Consider the following 20,715-nt stretch of genomic DNA (forward strand, 5'->3'; position numbering starts at 1 on the left):
TCATACACACTCCTAATGAGCTTGACATGAACAATACTTATAAAAGAGAGATAATAGAGAAATTGACAACAGTTGTTGAGGACCGAATTCAAAATTTTCAATAGACATATTATATCTTATCCCATGAAGAGAGACTTTGTACAATACAAGCTTTGTGTTCCTTACTCTACAAGAGTGACATGAAGATGACAAGCTTCACGCAAATTCTTTATCATGATACAACTTTACAAAACATAGTCTCACCCCTCCATTCCAAGGCCTCAAACACCATTTAAGGTGAGGAGAGCTAGCTGGGAGAAAGGGAGATTGAGAAGATAAGATGTATTCTTACTAGAAAGAAGTATTTCTCCTTACATACATTTACTCAAAATGCGTACTTTAGTACAGTAAAAGAGGAGGACGAGAAGACATGCTTGCATTGAGCTTGACTCTTGCTTGGGTTTGCATTCCATAGCCAAGAGGTGTTGGAGAAAGCACTCTACTTCTCAAGCTTGAGGGAGGAGTTCGTGTTCTTGTGCGTACCACTCACACAATGAGTGTGTGTGTGTGTGTGTGTGTGTGTGTGTGTGTGTGTGTGTGTGAGGGCTCAAGCTAGAGAGAGAGAGAGAGAGAGAGAGAGAGAGAGAGAGAGAGAGACGATTTTGTTCATTTACTCTAGCTAGAAGGCTATTGGTCAATTCCTAACCCTAGCCAATAGATGGCTTTCATCAGCAAGGCAATAGGTGTAGCATCTTGACACATGTCCTTCATTCTTCTATTGAGATAGAGCTTAAGTCTTTATTAGTGAGAGCTTAATTCTCATTGGCTCTCAAAGGCAACTTCTATACCTGTCAGTAGTAAACCTGTCAGATGCTGGTCTCCAAATAATTCCATACTGATAATCAGATAGCAAGGAGACAGCAAAATGTAGCCGTAGCTGGACCCACGAGCCAAAGTCCCCAGACAAAAATCGCTAGCCATAAAACCAAACATAACGTTTTGGCAACGAAAAACCAACATAGCATTTTGGCAGCCATAACCGCCAGCTAGAAATGGACATCCAAAAGCGACAACCATAAATTCCCAGCCGTACCTTGTCAGCCATGAAAAAACCCTGGCCATAAACCAACATAGCATTTTGGTGGCCATAAACTTACATAACTATTAGGCAGTCGCAACCACAGCTAGAAAATGACAGCCATAAGACAATCCTAAATTACCAGCCATACCTTGCTAGCCATGAAAAGCTGGCCATAAACCAAGCAAACCTTTTGGCAGCCATAATCGCCAGCTAGAAATTGACAGCCATAATCACCAGCTACAAATCGACAGCCATACCTTCCCACACAAGAAGTTTTGGATAAATTCTCACAATAATTCCCACATTGTGACTTACCTCAACATCATGAGCTTCTGTGAAGGACGCACCGTATACCTAGCTAGGTATGATTGGGGGCAGGGGACCGCCGGCCCGGCAGTCCCCTGCCCCCAATCGTACCTAGCTAGGTATGCGGTGCCTCTCGAGCAGAAGCTCATGATGTTATGCATTATATGAAAAACACTGAAAAAGACTCTGTTTTCCTACATGAAATTTTTTATAAATCTTCTTGTGCCAGGCATGAAAAGCTGGCCATAAACCAACATAACATATTGACAGCCATAATCACCAGCTAAAGATTGGCAGCTGTAAATCGACGGCTGAAATTGCAAACCATACCTCGCCATAAACCAACATAACCTAATAGCCATAAATCAACACCCATAAATTGACATCCATAAATCAACAGCCACAATTGCCAACTAGAAATCGACAGCCATGACACTGGCAGCCATGCACAAAGCATCAAACCGCAAAGGCAACCACAAATACACACTCAAGGTGCCAACATGAAGTAGCATATTACACCAAAAAGGCAGTCATAAGCGAGAACCATAAACCAGGACAATATTTTGGCAGCCCTGCATTAAGCAACAAACCATTTTGGCAACAACAATAGGCACCTAAAGTGCAGCCAAACCAACATCTTGGAAAACATCAATGAAAACCTAAAATATGTACTTAAATCATAGCAAGAAGATTCAAATCATAGCCAATCGGAAGAGAAAATGAAGCCATAAATCCGCCACCAGCGAAACACCATAAAATCCATTATATCCTGCGACACTTCCTTGACTCTTAACACTACCCCAGAAGTAGGAGTAGCATGCCCATAGGCACACCTCGGACGCTGCCCCAGATAGTGGATGCCACCAAATGGTGGCTCTCGTCCGGTAGTTCAGAAAATAGGTAGACACTCTAGAAAAACCACGATGTCTAAAAATAGGGCCTATTCAAGAAGTACTGACAACAGCATGGTAGCCTAACAGGACATAAAACCATCCTTCACAAGGTTTGGGGAAAAAACAATTACAACTCTTAACAACGGGTTCCATTCTTGAGACCCATGACTCATACCAGACACTTGTGATCCATAGAAAATTTGATGAAGTAAAAAAGATTGTTCACCTTGCAATATGAGACATCAATCCAGGCTAAATAGTACCACACCTTGTGATTGATCCAGAATTGGGATCACACAAACCATAGCTTTTGTAGAGACAACCACAATACCCCAATACTGTTAAAAATGAGAAAGATAAACACATTACCCGAAAAACAATAATAATACGAAAGCTCCATATGGATTTCAAAGTGGAGAGAGCTTTCTTGGTGTTGAAGCTAAGGCTAAGGTCCCATGGGTGCAAAAACATTTACACATGTATTATTTGATATAGTATCCAGACAGTCAACACAAAATGGGAAGGATATTGCTGTGTATAGAATGATGGCTCATGGGCTATCAATGCGACAAATCAAAATCCCAATGACCATTGTGTGGTAACAAATGGCCATGAGCAGTTACATGATCCACAACCAAGTAGCTGATAATATGAAAAGCTACCCCACATGAAAAACTAATATGCTCAAGAGCTACCATAGTTCAGTAGTTATCACCAGCTTGCTTCAGGACTTTTTCCACTTTGATACTTTTTCGCTCTTCTTTAGACAAGGTGGGCAAAACCACAAAGAATTGATCCTCTCATCTTCCTTCAGACCAACGCATGTACGATGAAACCAGCTCCCACAACCAGGATGATCACACTTCACCTTCGCTCCATACATCAACCTGCATTTGTTGCAAGGGGCAATTTCTGCACGTCGTAGTTGACCGGCCTTGTCATGATAGAGCATCGTTTGGTTGTCTACCGCTTCCTTAAGGAGCTGCTTCATGATATGCTTTTGGAGTCTAAAAAGATCAATCGTGAGCTCAAGATCTTCTTGAGGACGCACATCTGCAGTGATATAGTTGAAAGGCAAACGCTTGATGAAACTTCCTGGATTCTCTTGAGTGCATACTCCGGGGCTGAAATCCATCTTGTCTGATATCAATTGTTTGCACCCAAAGTAGAGTGACTTGCACGCATTTATCTTGTCCCTTGCCGATTTCCTTGACTTCGATCTTAGTACCAAGAGACATAAAAACTCCAGTTGCGTGCCAGTCACTCACCTCTTTGATTAGCTTGAAGCGGTCTTCATTCTTATATGCCACCTTCAACGTCAACAGTGGAAATCAGGGAGGCACCACAGATGCTGAAGTGTAAGACACGTCAGGTTGCTTTCTCATCCCATGCTTTAGTTGACAGTCTACATCAGCAAAACTCTGAACAAGATCAGTCCAAAATGATCCCACCTGTATCACCAAGCTCTCATTGAGAAAGGTGGCCACGGATGCAAATTTTTTGGGTCTCCATAAAGGACCACATAGCCTGTCTTCAAGTCATCCTGTATAAATGCAAATTTCCAAGATGTGTCCAATGTTGCACACCATTGAAGAAAAGTGGTTTTAAATATCTGCTCAGCCACCAGAAAAGGCCCTTCCTCTTTTCCGGACGGCGCTGCATAATTGAGATTTTACTGTTGTTTTCATTCCTGTGTTGAGCCTATCTTACTCGGAAGGAGTTAACTGCATCTTGCGTAGACAGGAAAGTGGATCATCGCTTTTAGAGCATATCATCATGGTGTGGTTCGTGAGAAATCAACACCAAGATACTAAGAAAGAAAGGAATAGGAAAGAAATAACAGAGTGCAAAAGCAGAGGTGCTTGTTGAAACGCCATGTGATAAAAAGGGTGATCAAAATAGGTTCCCCGACTATGTAGAGTAACCCCATGCGTTGAAACGCCTCTACGATATTTTCTTGTAAGACAGAAAGCTCTCTCTCTCTCTCTCTCTCTCTCTCTCTCTCTCTCTCTCTCTCTCTCTCTCTGCTTTTGCAATTTGTCATTTCTTTCCTATTCCTATCTTTCTTAGTACCCTGGTGTTGATTTCTCACGAACCGGACCATGATGATGATATGCTCTAAAGGCGATGATCCACTTTCCTGTCTACGCAAGATGCAGTTGACTCCTTTAGAGTTAGATAGGCTCAACACAGGAATGAAAACAGCAGTAAAATCTCTCAATTATGCAACATCATCCGGAAAAGAGGAAGGGCCTTTTCTGGTGACTGAGCAGATATCTGAAACCACTTTTCTTCAATGGTGTGCAACATTGGACACATCTTGGAAAGTTGCATTCATACACGATGACTTGAAGACAGGCTATGTGGTCCTTGATGAAGACCAAACAAAATTACATGCATCTGTGGCCACCTTTCTCAATGAAAGCTTGGTGACGCAGGTGGGATCACCTTGGACTAATCTTGTTTAGAGTTTTGCAGATACAGATTGTCAACTAAAGCATGGAGGAAAATACCGAACTCTTTTGAGCCTAAGGAGATGCCTATCAGAGTTTGACAAGAGCTCAAGTAGGAAGCAGCAAGACTCGCCCAGGAGCTACAAAGAAAAAGAAACCAGAAGGTAATGGAGGAGGTAAACCACACTCAGTTCAGGGAAAGAAATCCTAGAGTGCATGTAACAAAGGTTTGGTTGAGGAAAGAATCACAAGAGGAAAGACCAAATATGAGGGTGGAAAAGGAAACAATAGTGATGAAGGGGGCAGAGTAGAATGCAAAGTTAGGAACACTGGAAAGTGGTGGAGAAAGCTACTCTGGACGGAGCAGTGGGAGTAAACATCATGTCTGAACGAATGAGGCAACAAATGTAACTAAAACGTAAAGCAGCACCCTTCAAGCTCAAGATGGCCAACCAGAATTTATCAGAACCAGTAGGACTGGTAAAGGACGTGTCAATTACGGTGGGAGGAGCTAGGTTTGAAGCCTCGTTTCTTATCCTGGAGGTAGGGGGTGGGGTGCTTATGATATCTTGCTAGGAAGACCGTGGCCCATGGGTGTTGCAGCAGTTCGTCACTGGGGCCAATAGCCTGACCCTCATGCTGAATTCAAGGGAAATAACCATCCCTATGGGATCCGCACTAGTGCCAAAGGCTCATTGACTAGAGGAATTGTACATAACCAATTATCAAGAGATGTGGGAAAATCTAAAAGCTAGTAACATCGTTCCAGTAGCCACAGTGGATTTAAACAGGTGGCCACTGAGTTGAAGCTGGTAGTTGAACCAGCCCTGTTTCCAGCACACTTTCAAGCTCAGGAAGAGGATTCCAGAGAAGTTCTGAAAAAGAACAATCAAGAAGCCTAGGGAGATGAAATTGTAGATATGCGCATAGGAGAAGATGGCATCAAGACGATGAGAGTTAACAGAAAGAGCTCAAGTAGGAGGCAGCAAGACTCGTCGAGGAGCTACAGAGAAAAAGAAACCAGAAGGTAAAGGAGCAGGTAAACCACACGCAGTTCAGGGAAAGGAATCCTAAAGTGCATGTAGTTGCTAGCAAACGTTTGGTTGAGGAAAGAATCACAAAAGGAAAGACCAAATATGAGGGTGAAAACCAAGGAAGGAAACAATAGTGGAAGGTCAGGGGATGAAGGGGGAACAACTAGGAAGGAAGAAGAGCCAAAGAAGAAGGAGAAAAGACACTCAGACAAAGGGTTTTGGAACAAATCCATGGACCAAATCTCAAAACTATTTCTAGGTGTCTGAACTGGGAAGAACGGCACCTGTAGTAGAGGAGTTACTGGAAATTCAAGAAACGGCTTACGAAATAAACAAACCAGGAATAAGAGACAACAAGGCCCCAATGGTCAGAGTAGAATGCAAAGTTAGGAAATACTGCAAAGTGGTGGAGAAAGTAACTCTGGACGGAGCCATGGGAGTAAACATCATGTTTGAACAAATGAGGCAACAAATGGGACTAAAATGTAAAGTAGCACCCTTCAAGCTTAGGATGGTGGACAACCAAAATTTATCGGAACCAGTAGGACTGGTAAAGGACGTGCCAATTAGGGTGGGGGGAGCTACATTTGAAGCCTCATTTCTTATCTTGGAGGTAGGGGGTGCTTATGATATCTTGCTAGGAAGACCGTGGCCCATGGGTGTTGCAGCAGTTCGTCACTGGGGCACCAATAGTCTGACCCTCATGCTGAATTCAAGGGAAATAACCATCCCTATGGGATCCACACTAGTGCCAAAGGCTCATTGACCAGAGGAAGTGTACATAACCAATCATCAAGAGATGTGGGAAAATCTGGAAGCTAGTAACATCATTCCAATAGCCACAGTGGATTTAAACTGGTGGCCACTGAGTTGAAGCTAGTAGCTGAACCAGCCCTGTTTCCAGCACACTTTCAAGTTCACGAAGAGGGTTCCAAAGAAGTCCTGAAAAAGAACAATCAAGAAGCTTGGGGAGACGAAATTGTAGATATGCGCATAGGAGAAGATGACGTCAGAATGGTGAGAGTTAATAGAAGATTACCTGAAGGGTTCAAGGAGAGCCTCAGAACACTATTTACAGAGTTTAAAGATGTGTTTGCCTGGGACCACACGGAACTAAAAGGGATAGACCCAAAAGTGTGCCAACATAGAATAGAGCTAAGAAAGGATGTGAAGCCAATAGGAATGCAAAGACACAAGATGAATCCAAATTATGTTAAAACGGTGAAAGAAGAAATCGATGCACTACTCAAAGCAGGATTCATAATAAAAGTACAAAGCAGTGACTGGTTGTTTCCTATCATCGTGGTGGTCACAAAGAAGAACGGTGAGCTCAGGATATGTATGGACTTCACGAAACTAAATGAGCAGACCATTAAAGATTCATTTCCATTACCCTTCACTGATTTGATGTTAGATCCAATCACAGGGTATGAAATGCTCAGTTTTGTTGGTGGATACACTGTACACTGGGTACAACCAGGTCAATCTGGCACCAGGAGACAGGGAGAAGATGGCCTTCATAACAGAATGGGGAGCATTCATGTATTCGGTCATGCCATTTGGATTATGCAATGCGCTAGCCACATTCCAGAGAACCATGATGACCATTTTCTCAGAATATTTGTAGAAGCTCATGGCTGTGTTTGTAGATGATTTTACAGTATATTCAAGTACAGAAGAACACTTGGAATTCCTGAGGCTCATGTTGGTCAGGTGCCAAGAGAAGAAGGTATGCTTGAATCCATACAAGTGCGTACTTGGGGCGTATAGAGACATGGGACAGAGATGTCAGAGGATAAAGTTAAAGCAATCCTGACAGAACTCTCACGAACCAGTACCAACGAAGTACCTAGTTTCCTGGGATATGTAAATTTCTACAGAAGGTTTGTTGAGAGATTAGAAGATTTGGTTGCACTAATGTATGCTCTGAAGGAGGTAGTCTTCCACTGGGATTCCACATGCCAGAAAGGCTTGAAGCAATCAAAACATTGATCTTAGAAAAGCTTATCTTCAGACGACCCAACTGGGAGAAGATATTCCATGTATATATGGATGCATCAAGGATAGCATTAGAAGCAATATTGGCACAACCAGAAGGGGAAAAATATTTTCCCATATACTTTTCCAAAAGAAGGTTTTCCCAAGCAGAGATAGCTTTCACCATCACTAAAAAAGATCTCTGTATGAACCCGTCTCTGGAGAGGCTCATGAAATGATTTCTGTAGTAGAGCCTCTTCGATGAGAAGCACTTTTGGCTGCTAGCACTGCCCCACTCTCTCTCAAGGGCCCCAAAAGATCCGACGTAGTCATTGTAGGTTAGTTTATGGTTTAGCCTCCCACTCTCCTCACCACATGTGAATTCTCCTCACCACCAAAACCCTAAACTGACCTAGATTGACCATCTGGCCATTCTACGAAACTTTAGGGTTTAGTCGCCCACTCTTCTCACCACATGTCATTTCTCTCCACCACCTCCTAGATTGACCAACTGGCCATTTTAGGTCACTTTAGGGTTTGACCTCCCACTCTCTCACCACATGTGAATTCTCCCTACCATCTAATCCGTAAACTGACCTAGATTGATCATCTGGCCATTGTAGGTCACTTTAGGGTTTAACCTTCCACTCTCCTCACTACATGTGACTTCTCCCCACCACCTCCTAGATTGCCCACCTGGCCATTCTAGGTTACTTTAGGGTTTAGCCTCCCACTCTCCTCACCACAGCTCCATTCTCTCCACCACCTCATAGATTGACCACATGGCCATTCTAGGTAAGTTTAGGGCTAAGCCTCCCACTCTCTTCACCACATGTGAATTCTCCACACCACCTAAATCTTAAACTGACTTAAATTGACTATCTGGCTATTCTAGGTCACTTTAGTGTTTAGTCTCCCACTCTCCTCACCACATGTCATTTCTCTCCACCACCTCCTAGATTGATCACCTGCCATTCTACGTCACTCTAGAGTTTAACCTCCCACTCTTCTCACCACATGTAAATTCTCCCCACCACCTAAACCCTAAACTGATCTAAATTGACCAACTGGTCACTTTAGGGTTTAGTCTCCCACTCTCCTCCCCACATGTCATTTCTCTCTACCACCTCCTAAATTGATCACCTGGCCATTCTAAGTCACTTTAGGGTTTAGCCTCCCACTCTCCTCACCACATGTGAATTCTCCTTACCACCAAAACCCTAAGCTGACCTAGATTGACTATCTGGCCATTCTAAGTCACTTTCGGGTTTAGCCTTCTACTCTCCTCACCACATGTGACTTCTCCCCACCACCTCTTAGATTGACCACCTGACCATTCTACGTCACTTTAAGGTTTAGCCTCCGACTATTCTCACCACAGCTCCATTCTCTCGATCACTTCCTACATTGACCACATGGCCTTTCTAGGTCAGTTTAGGGCTTAGTCTCGCACTCTCCTCACCACATGTGAATTCTCCCCACCACCTAAACCCTAAACTGACCTAAATTGACCATCTGGCCATTCTAGGTCAGCTTTAGGGTTTAGTCCATAGTTACCAGGAACGGGAACGCGGAACGGGAACGTCGAACAAAATGCCATTCCCTGTTACGGGTACTCACGTTTGAAACACGGAACGGGGATTCGGAACGGGAACTTGGAATGGGAACGGGGAACGGAGACCTGAAAACGGCCATTCCCTGTTACTATGGTTTAGTCTTCCACTCTCCTCACCACTTAGACATAAATTCCAATTTTTTGTCTCTAGATTGGAGACAAGTGTGACTTTTTTTTTTTTTTTGAGAAAAAGATCCTTCTATTAGTTAATGAAAACTGCCCATAGGGCTACATCCACCTCTGCAAGAGAGGGCTACAACAAGCATGGTGGGGAGACTCTCCCAATGAAAAAACAGCATATGTACAATGGGGCTAAATCAAGAGATGGGAGGAGGGAAAAGCCACACAAATGGACAGTAGTGCCATCTGAGCACCCTCTGGACCATGGAGTAGAACGGCCCAGGGCACCAGAGTCGAAGGAAAGCCTCGCGGCGCTCCTGCATGCGGTCGGAGCTGCCCTGTAGTCCCTCAAGCTGTCCTCTGAGAGTATGGATCAGCTCTAGCCAAAAGTCACGAACAGTCTCTGCTGGTGGTACAAGGCGAGCCTCAAAGATGCGGAAACAACGGGCCCGCCAGATGAACCAGAGAGCTAGGCCGCTGATGAGCTCCCAACACTCCGCTCTCTCACTGCTCCACTCCTGTGGAGTAAGGTTTGTAGCAGGCTGGAGTGTAGGTCGACCCCCCTGTATCACTATCATCCTACTGGTGGAAGATAGCTCAAACTGAAGTGCCGGGCCCGTGAGGGTGGACCAAGCCGCTGCCCCCCAAGTGTATTGTCGACAGCCGAAGAACTCGTAGCCACACCTGCTGGGCCGGGGGACAGTCCCAAAGACAGTGACGCTAACTCTCCACCAACTGGTCACAGGCTGTACATGCGGCCGAGATACCATTATGTACAAGCCAGCTCCCTACTGCTGTGGCTCTGTGTGCAACCAACCACTGGAACAAGGTGACGCGCCTCGGCTGTCTGGAGTCCCACAACCTCTGTCAAAAAGCTGCCAAGAACTCAATTGTGAGACCCTCCTCCTGCCAATGACGTGCTGCAACGGGGCGGGCCTCACTCTGTGCTGCAAGTATATGACGTCCAAGCCGAACGGTGTACTGAAAGAAAGGGACTCCTGGGCGGTCTGCAGAAGAGAATGGGTCCCTCCATAGCCACTCACCAGGATCCCACTGTACTCGTGCCAGTGGACAACACTCCCAAGCCCATAGCCTCCAGTGTCCTGTCTCAAGAGCTGCTGGGTCAGGGTCTATGACGCAAATCCTCCCATAGATGCCCACAACTCGGATCCTCTGGAAACAACACTCTGCTACCTGCGGGGCCTCTACTGTAACTCTCTGTAGTCGTCCCCCACCCTGAAGCTCGAAGAACAGGGCTGGGACAGTCTCTGAGCAAGCCCTGACTGAAATGAGAACCTCCAGTCGTGTGAAGGCTCCCATCCACCGGGGTGCTACTGGCTCGAGAGGCGTGAGCCAGTCAGCTGGAACTGACTCTGAGATGTCCTGACACATGCTCTGAACCCCTCTCATGCCCTGTAGCTGGACAACCTGCACCTCCTCTGACAAACCTGTGAACTCTAGCCAGTCACCTAGAGAGCGCGCTGGACCTGCTGCCATGGGACCCCAAGAAACATGAGGCCTACTCCCAACCAAGTGGCCTCGCTGAGTGCTAACCATGGGGTTCCAGACGAGGGGCTGTCGTAGGCGCTCCTCCGTGCACGTCGGCTGTCTCTGCTCTAGGCCACGCCGTAATAGCTCCCAAGAACGAAGTAGACTCACAGCGAATCGGTCCTCCGGTCTCCTGCTCAAACCAACTCGACGCAACTCTGTAAAGATCCATCTGGTCGAAGGTTGCCAAGGGCCTCCTGACTGAGGCACCCTGGCACGAAGCCTCTGCAACAAGAACTCCTTCCAAGGCTCCTCGCCTGGAAGAAGTCCTCTGACGACGAACTTCCCAAGAAGGGCTCTGCTCTGCTGTGCTGGATCAATGATCCCAAGCCCTCCCTGAGAACAAGGAAGTGTGATGACCGACCAAGCCACCTTGGCTCGGGCAATCTGAGTGTCGCGACCTGACCAAAGGAAGTTCCTGATCAGCCTCTGTACCTGGCTGATGCAAGAACTCGAGAAGATCCAGCAAGAAGTGATGTACCACATAGTCGCCAACAACACCTGGTTGGCAACTACTACTCTACCAGCCAGCGAAAGTCGGGCTGAGCTCCAATGTAACAGCTTTCTCCTGATGGACAGGAGAAGAGGAGCAATCTGCTGCTCGGGGGACAAATCCAAACCAACCTGACAACCCAAGTACCGAACTGCAGTCCCTGGAGGAATCCACCTGAAACCCTCTCCTGGCATCCAATCTGGCACAGGAGCACTACCAACCGAGAAAGCCACTATCTTTCTCCAGTTGATCAGTGCGCCCGATGCACAGCAGAAGGTCTCCAAAGCCTGCCCACATCTGTGTAAATTGGCCTCCTGGCCCTCTAAGTACAAGGCTGAGTCGTCGGCAAACTCAGCGTCCAAAAGCTCATCTCCCCGTAGAGGGAGTGCTAAGCCCCTCAAACCAACCTGCTGTGACACCAAAAATCTGCTCATCGCCTCCGCATAGAACAGAAAGAGAAAGGGGGCAAGAGGACAACCCTGTCTGACCGATCGTGTGAGCATGAAGCGCTCACCTCTACCTCCTGCCAAAAGCACCTGACTGTGAGCCTGTCTGTACAAAGCTGACACCCCTCTGATCCAAGCCTCTGAGAAGCCCATCCTGCGTAGCGTGCCCTCTAGAAAGTCCCAGTCGACTCTGTCGTATGCCTTCTCAAAATCGAGAAGAAGAATCACAAGGTCCTCCCCACGGAGCCGTGCAAGGGCAGAAGCCTCCCAAAAAGTGAAGATGTTGTCAAGGATATTGCGTTCCTTGACAAAACCTGTCTGAGTCCCATGTATAAGGCTCTCCAAAAGTGGCTGAATCCTCAAACTCAGAGCCTTGGCAAGAATTTTGTAGGCTGAGTTGAGAATGGTGATGGGGCGCCACTGTCGAATCTCATCCAAGAAGCCACCCCTCCTTTGGAATGAGGTAAATCAGGCCCTCACTCATGCTATCCGGCATCACTCCTGTGTGCAGAATGTACTGAAAGGCACTACAAAGATCTGGGCCAAGCAGGTCCCAGTACTTCAAGAAGAAGCTGGGAGTCAGCCCATCCTCACCTGGACAGCTACCACGAGGGAGGGCCCTAAGAGCCGTGTGCAGCTCCTCAAGCTGAAGAGATAACTCTAGCCTCTGCCGCATCTCCTTAGTCACAAGACAGGGCATTTGTGCCCAAACCTGCTCCCTGCATGCATCCTGTCTCTCTGACTCGGGCTCAGCCGACAGCAGCTCACGGTAAAAGTCAGTAGCGACTGCACACATATCCTCAGGCTCACAAACAACTGACCCATCGGGTCTCCTCAACTGATTGACCTTGGCATGCGAGTGCCGAGGTCCCACTGTCTCAAAAAAACCACCTGTCACCCTGTCACCCACCTGAGTCCACTGAGATGCCTGTCGATGAAAGGCAAACTCATGGCGCCTCTCCTCTGTGCAAGCAAGCTCCTGTCGAGCCTGCTGTAACTGCTCCTCCAACCATGGACTGTCTGGATGCTGCTCCTGCATCCTCTGTAGTGAAGCAATGCCTCGTCTGAGACGCTGCTCCTCCTCTCTCGCTGCAGCCCGTCGAGCTAGAGACTCCTGGAGAAAGAAGTAGCTAAGCTGAGCTAGGCCTGAGGCCACTCTGTCTGCAGGTGGAGCCTGGCTGTCCATGCCTTTTGTCCATAGAGCCTCGACCCTCTCTCTGAGTGCTAAGTCCAACAAGACCCGCTCTGGGATGCGAAGCATCGTGCTCCCACTCCTCTGCCTATCTGCCACTGTGAGAATCACTGGTGCATGGTCCGAGAAGGATATCCCTGCCAGGATGCCCACTGATCCCCCCAAGTCACTGAAGTGGTCACTAGTGTAGAAGCGATCTATGCGCGATAGATTCACTCCTCCCACTCTGCGGTCCGATCTAGAGAAGGCAAGACTCTCTGGAGGCCTCACAAAGCCAAAATGCTGCCATGTATCCGAGACCCTCAGCGTCATACAAAACCTCTCCCAAGCTGCTAACTCGACTCCATGCACAGTAGCATGGCTGCCTCCGATCCTGTCAGAAGGGTCCTCCAACATGTTGAAGTCCCCTCCTACACACCACTGGTCAACCTGTGGCAGAGACTCAACAACTCGCCACATTGGGCGCATAGATGTTCAGGAAACCCACAAGGCTACCCTGAACCTGCATAGTAATCCACTGAGCCCTGCCTGGTACAATAATCCCTCTACCCACGATGGCTTGCTGTAGTGAGTCCGCAATAGTCATACATACCCCACCCTGGATGCCTCCAGGCCCAAAAGCAGCTGACCAAAAGGTATCATAGCATCCACGCAAAATCTGACCACATCGCCGAATGCGGCTCTCAAACAAATGGTGCTCCTGAAGCATAAGGAGATCAATCTCTCCTCCCACAAGGCAACGCTGAAGCTCCTGACGCAATCGGCCCCGCTGTCGCTGAAACTGGGGCCCACCTAGTCCCTGCACGTTCCACGAGACGATCCTCATGGGGAGCGAGAGAAAACAGATGCTGCCGCAGCAGCAAGACGAGCTATCTTCGAAGCAGGCTTGGATGGGGAGTAATCCGCATCCGAGTGTCCTCTAGATAGGCGAGACTGCAGTGAGTGCTTGGTCCAAGCCCAAGCAAAGCGAGCCGTGCGTAAAGCAACCTCCTCTGTCCAGGAGTCCTCATAAATGAATACATAGCAAGGCAAACACTGCGTATCAGCAAAAAAGTACACCACAATGTGTCTACATCCTGCTGAGTCTGGGGGTGTCACCGCAAACTTGGCCAGTGGCCACAACGTCTGCAGCAAATCTGTAACGCCAAGTTCTCCCATATGGTGAGAGAACTCGAGAACCTGTGTATGCAACCATCCCACCACTGAGTCGAGGGACCACTCTGTCTCAGTCCTACCACAGAGGGGGAAGGAGAAACCAATTGCTGAGTCCAAGGCCTCTGTCCCCCTAGCGGCGAGCAACAAAGCGTGGACTCTGAAGCAGGCTGCCTCGTGGTCTGCTGCGTAGTCGCCAAGAAAACGAGTAAACCCGTAATCGAAGAAATCCCAGCGGCGTCGGAGGTCAATGCTCGTCAAACCACAAGGGATAGCTACAAGAGAAGATGTCTGAATCTGCAGAGGGGGCCGCATGGAGGGCTGACCCTCTCTCGCTAGGCGACTCGTGGCAAAGGCGCTGCCAAGAGATCTCCTAGCCGCCGGCGAGGGTACAGTCTCCTGAGCCGACTGAGGTAATGAAGCAGGAGGAGGGGGAGAAGGGGCTGGGGGGGGCGGGGGAGAGGAGAAGCGGGGTGGGGCGGCAGAGATATGTGGGGGGCGAGGTGGGGGGTGAGCGGTAGCAGAGGGCGGGGGAGGGCATGAGGAGGAGGATGGGAGATCGGAAGGCGGAGCGGCTGGCGAGGGTGAAGCGGAGGTGGACCACTCACCCGAGGCAGAAGGATGACCTTCGGGAGCGTGTGGGTATCTCTGACCAAAACTCGAACTGAAGGGATGCCAGCCGCCTTGGCAGCTACTGATGCTGCCGTACGAGGTGTCTCCAGGACTGTCCCGATGGCGGAGCCAATCCTGGAGAGAAGTGGAAGGTACTCCCTCCGTAAACCCGGAAAGCAGACTGAGATGGGGATGTCTGCCTCCTCTACTAGCACATCCGAAGTCGGGTCAAAACCATGTCGCCACTGTCGAAAGTGGGCGCATGATGCTCGGATGGCCAGTGGACTCATAGCAATGACCTTGGAGGCCATCTCGGAAGTCTCGAACTCAATCTGGTAGTACCCCCCTCCGAGAATCTGGACATCCAAGATCTTGCCCACCTCTGCGAGAAGGCGGGCCTGGAGAAGGTCTCGCAGCGCTCCTCTGCTAGGTCGAGTGCCGAGAACCTTGCAGATGACCGAAGTCGCCTGCAAGCGCTCTACCTCTGCGGCAAGGCTCGCTTGCTCTGTCGGTGAAAGAGCAAGTCGAATGGTGGGCTCAGCGGGGTCGGGCGAGGGGGCTTCAGGCGAGTCCCTCTGTGGCGAAGCTGGAGCCTCCATCTGTGTCTACTGCTGAGGCGTAAGAAGATGGCGGGCGGAATCTGCAACTTGGCACGCAAGGCACTGCCCCAAAACGGAGTTAATGATGTATGTACCGATATGCAGGATGCAACTGTGAGGAAAAAGAGCAGGCGGCGGGCCCGGGGGGGGGGGGGGGTGGCAACGGGTGGGGACGGCTAATGCAGGAGCGCTAGCAGCAACGGGCGGGGGCAATGGTGGGAGCGGATGCAACAGGGGGTCGGCAGAGGATGGCAGCGGCGGCAGTGGCGGACGCGGCTGCAGCAGCAGCACTGTCGCGAGCTGCTACAGCAGGGGTGGGGCAACGCGCGGACAAGCAGGGCAGCAAGGGGGGCAGCGAGGGCTGGCGGGGGGGCAGAGAGGGCAGGCAGGCACCGCGGGGGGGGGGGGGTACAACGTAGGGGGAACAGCAGTAGCGAGCTCTCCTCCCAAAGAAATGAATTTAAAGAACGACACCGGGAGATAGTCGTCACAAGTGTGACTTTTTACTGACATCCGTCTCGCAACTGCCTCCTCTACCCTAAGCATGGTTCAATAATCGTTAGAGTCCAAACTTTTGTTAGGAGAAGTACTAGGCATTGAGAGTAAGTAGCCTGCCTTTGGCTCTTGTCCCTTTGCATGTGTAGCCGGCCATATCTTCTTAACCCTCCTCCCTCACTCCAGGTAAATTGACGAGGCGCCGCATAGCAAAAAGGCAATAGCATTCAAGAGCCACGAAACATCAATCAACCATGATCAATTGAATATCCAAGTAACTACTATATCGCATATAGTATTAGAAGATTGTCGCACACAACCAACTTGAAAATACAACATACACATGTTTACGAGGGGCGGCTGACAGTTTGAGGAGACTTGCGCAGTGTACAAATGCAACATAATTGATCCGTGGAGCCTTAGCTAAGCAACCAAAAAATGCAGCATAATTGATCCGTGGAGCCTTAGCTAAGCATAGATCACAAAGTGCGCAACTTCTAGAGCGCTTAAATTTAAAACTTTAGAGCGCTTAAATTTAAACCTACGGTATGATCCAAAAAAGGCCTCTCATGAATCATACCCTAGGTTTAAATTTAAGCGCTCCGAACTTTTAAATTTAAGCGCTCTAGAAGTTGCGCACTTTGTGACTATGCTTTTTTGGTTACTTGGCTAAGGCTCCACGGATCAATTATGTTGCATAGAGGTCTTTTTTGTACACTACGTAAGTCCCCCTGTAAACTATCAGCCACTCCTCGTAAACATGTGTATGTTGCAGCTTCAAGTTGATTGTGTGCGACAGCCTTCTAATATTCTGCGATATAGTAGTTACTTGGGTATTTAATTGATCATGGTTGATTGATGTTTCGTGGCTCTTGAATGCTATTGCCTTTTTGCTATGCGGCGCTTCGTCAATTTACCTGGAGCGAGGGAGGAGGGTTAAGAAGATATGGCCTGCTACACATGCAAAGGGACAAGAGCCAAAGGCAGGTTACTTACTCTCAATGCCTAGTACTTCTCCTAACAAAAGTTTGGACTCTAACGATTATTGAACCATGCTTAGGGTAGAGGAGGCATTTGCGAGACGTATGTCAGTAAAAAGTCACACTTGTCCCCAATCTAGAGACAAAAAATTGGAATTTATGTCTAAGTGGTGAGGAGAGTGGAAGATTAAACCCTAAAGCTGACCTAGAATGGTCAGATGGTCAATTTAGGTCAGTTTAGGGTTTAGGTGGTGGGGAGAATTCACATGTGGTGAGGAGAGTGCGAGACTAAGCCCTAGACTGACCTAGAAAGGCCATGTGGTCAATGTAGGAAGTGATCGAGAGAATGGAGCTGTGGTGAGAATAGTCGGAGGCTAAATCTTAAAGTGACGTAGAATGGCCGGGTGGTCAATCTAAGAGGTGGTGGGGAGAAGTCACATGTGGTGAGGAGAGTAGGAGGCTACACCCTAAAGTGACTTAGAATGGCCAGATAGTCAATCTAGGTCAGCTTAGGGTTTTGGTCGTAAGGAGAATTCACATGTGGTGAGGAGAGTGGGAGGCTAAACCCTAAAGTGACCTAAAATGGCCAGGTGGTCAATCTAAGAGGTGGTGGAGAGAAATGACATGTGGTGAGGAGAGTAGGAGATTAAACCCTAAAGTGACTTAAAATGGTGAGATGGTCAATCTAAGTCAGTTCAGGGTTTAGGTGGTGGGGAGAATTCATATGTGGTAAGGAGAGTGGGAGGCTAAACCCTAAAGTGACCTAGAATGGCCAGGTGGTTAATCTAAGAGGTAGTGGAGAGAAATGAATGTGGTGAGAAGAATGGGAGACTAAATCCTAAAGTGATTTAGAATGGCCAGATAGTCAATTTAAGTTAGTTTAAGGTTTAAGTGGTGTAGAGAATTCACATGTGGTGAGGAGAGTGGGAGACTAAACCGTAAAATGACCTAAAATGGCCATGTGGTCAATCTAGGAGGTGGTAGAGAGAAGGGAGCTGTGGGGAGGAGAGTGGGAGGCTAAACCCTAAAGTGACCTAGAATGACCAAGTGAGCAATCTAAGAGGTGGTGGGGAGAAGTCACATGTGGTGAGGAGAGTGGAAGGCTAAACCCTAGAGTGACTTAAAATGGCCAGATGGTCTATTTAGGTCAGTTTAGGGTTTAGGTGGTGTGGAGAATTCACATGTGGTGAGGAGAGTAGGAGACTAAGCCCTAAACTGACCTAAAATGGCTATGTGGTCAATCTAAGAAGTGATCGAGAGAATGGAGCTATGGTGAGAAGAGTTGGAGGCTAAACCCTAGAGTGACCTAGAATGGCCAAGTGGTCAATCTACAAGGTGGTGGGGAGAAGTCACATGTGGTGAGGAGAGTAAGAGACTAAACCCTAAAGTGACATAAAATGGATAGATGGTCAATCTGGGTCAGCTTAGGGTTTCGGTGGTGGGAAGAATTCACATGTGGTGAGGAAAATGGGAGGCTAAAGTGACCTAAAATGGCCAGGTGGTCAATCTAAGAGGTAGTGGAGAGAAATGACATGTGGTGAGGAGAGTAGAAGACTAAACCCTAAAGTGACCTAAAATGGTCAGATGGTCAATCTAAGTCAGTTTAGGGTTTAGGTGGTGGAGAGAATTCACATGTGGTGAGGAGAGTGGAAGGCTAAACCCTAAAGTGACCTAGAATGGCCAGGTGGTCAATCTAAGAGGTAGTGGAGAGTGTTATGAACGCGTATAGAGCTAGAAGAGAGCAAGAGGAGACGCTCACAATGTACAAGAACTTGGATTTGATGATAAGCTTAATATTGATTACAAGACTTAATACTTTATTAAGAGAGCTAGATACAACACTTGGATTACATGACTTGAGTACAAGACAAGGCTTGATTGCAAGGACAAGACTTGAGCATAAGAACTAGAAGAGGGATTTCCTCATAGGAGGCTCACAACTGGTGTTGGCAGACTGAAGGGCTTGTAGCCCAAGACCGCTATTTATACTATTGCTTGAGGAGGTTACTTGAGGAGGTTAGAACTTTCTAGGTTCTGCTTGAGGAGGTTAAAATCTTCTAGAACCTTCTTGATTCTTCTTCAACTTTCTAGAGATTTCCAAAAACTTCTAGATTCTTCCGGAATCTTCTCCAAGCTTCTAGACACTTCTTGATCCTTCTAGTTCTTCTAGAACCTTCTAGATCCTTCTTCAACTTTCTAGAGCTTTCCGAAAACTTCTAAATTCTTCCGAAATCTTCTCCAAGCTTCTAGAAACTTCTTGATCCTTCTAGTTCTTCTAGAACCTTCTAGATTCTTCTTCAACTTTCTAGAGCTTTCCAAAAACTTCTAGATTCCTCCGGAATCTTCTCCAAGCTTCTAGAAACTTCTTGATCCTTCTATTTCTTCTAGAACCTTCTAGAACCTTCTGGATCTTTCTTCAACTTTCTAAAGCTTTCTAAAAACTTCTAGATTCTTCCGGAATCTTCTCCAAGCTTCTAGAAACTTCTTGATCCTTCTAGTTCTTCTAGAAACTTCAAGATCCTTCTTCAACTTTCTAGAGCTTTCCAGAAACTTCTAGATTCTTCCGAAATCTTCTCCATGCTTCTAGAAACTTCTAGAATCTCCTTGATACTTTTAGAACTTCTAGAATCTTCTAGATCCTTCTAGATTCTTCTAGAGCCTCCTAGCGATGATGTAGGTGATGACATAGGCGATGATGCAAGTGATATCATAAGCGACTGACTCTCAAGCATCCATGACATTACCCCCTTCTCTAGCGACGAGTTCCACGAGGAGCGGTGGTGTTCCTTGACTGGGGCTTCCATGGATGTTGTTGATAGAACTCGTGAATTTTGGACCAATGACAAGGCTCCAACATTTTAACACAGAAGACTGGATAAATTGCATAGACTGTGGAAACTGGAGATGATATGTGAGTGGATTCACTTGGCCAACTATCTTGAATGGTCCAAGTCTTTGATAATTCAGCTTTTGAAAAGGGCAAAACGTACGTAGATCATGGCAGAGAGGCCATACCCGATCCTTAACCTTGCATGGTAGTTGTTGCATTTTGTGTTCCTCTGTGTTGACCGTATATCTTTGTTGAGCTCTCCTAATATTCATCGTCAATTCTTTATGAATGCTTTGGAGATGTATTGCTAGATCTGTGGCAGTTCGATTCTTCACTCGATGATTGATGTGGATATCCATCCTTAGGTGCTGATGGTAGTTGATTGTGCATCGATGATACTGTTCTATGGCTTGATTCACCCCCTTTGTTTGTCCATCACTTTCTGGATGATTGGATAGAGAGAGATTAATCTTTACAACTTGAAGCTTGAACAAGCCTTTCCAAAAGCTTGATATCAACTCTGGTCCTTGGTTTGAAACAATGTCACATGGAAGCTCATGATAGCAGTAAATATCCTCAAAGAAAATCTTTTCCATTCCTTCCCCAATGAATGAAGAAGGATGATAGCCTTGGTGTAGCTTGCTAAGCTTGGTTTCAACTACTACTTCTCCAAAGCATGTTGAGAGAAGTGTGCCGATGACATTAATTTGAGAAGCACCATCCGAATAAATTGGTTGCATGCATATAAACAGCTCCGCTTGTTCGAAGAAGCCGCTAAATTTTGATCCGATCCCATCATACTTTTTAGGTAGGTTGTCCTCATGCTACTTCCTTTGTTGTGGTGAACGAGCTGAAACCATGAGAAAATTTTGGCACATATTAGCTTCTTGGACTGGTAGTTGAGGCTCTT

The 20,715-nt window shown here is 47.2% G+C and overlaps 1 protein-coding gene across 22 annotated transcripts in view; it reads right to left on the minus strand.

Moving 5' to 3' along the window:
• Nucleotides 1-725: 725 nt before the first annotated feature.
• Nucleotides 726-20,715, minus strand: part of LOC147464564 (uncharacterized) — a 95,192-nt gene continuing 75,202 nt past the window's right edge. For 2 of the 22 annotated variants that reach the window (XM_086515727.1, XM_086515720.1), the window contains 4 exons: nt 1,697-1,717; nt 1,209-1,317; nt 1,073-1,093; nt 726-952 (listed from right to left, as the gene is read on the minus strand). In XM_086515727.1, coding sequence (XP_086371853.1) covers nt 809-952; nt 1,073-1,093; nt 1,209-1,317; nt 1,697-1,704 — 282 coding nt within the window. In that variant the 5' untranslated portion in view covers nt 1,705-1,717 and the 3' untranslated portion in view covers nt 726-808. The other 20 variants (XM_086515712.1, XM_086515706.1, XM_086515655.1 and 17 more) reach the window with 16 other exon arrangements.

Source organism: Adiantum capillus-veneris, chromosome 1 (genome assembly GCF_014529385.1).
Source record: "Adiantum capillus-veneris isolate H3 chromosome 1, ASM1452938v2, whole genome shotgun sequence".
Lineage (NCBI taxonomy): Eukaryota > Viridiplantae > Streptophyta > Polypodiopsida > Polypodiales > Pteridaceae > Adiantum > Adiantum capillus-veneris.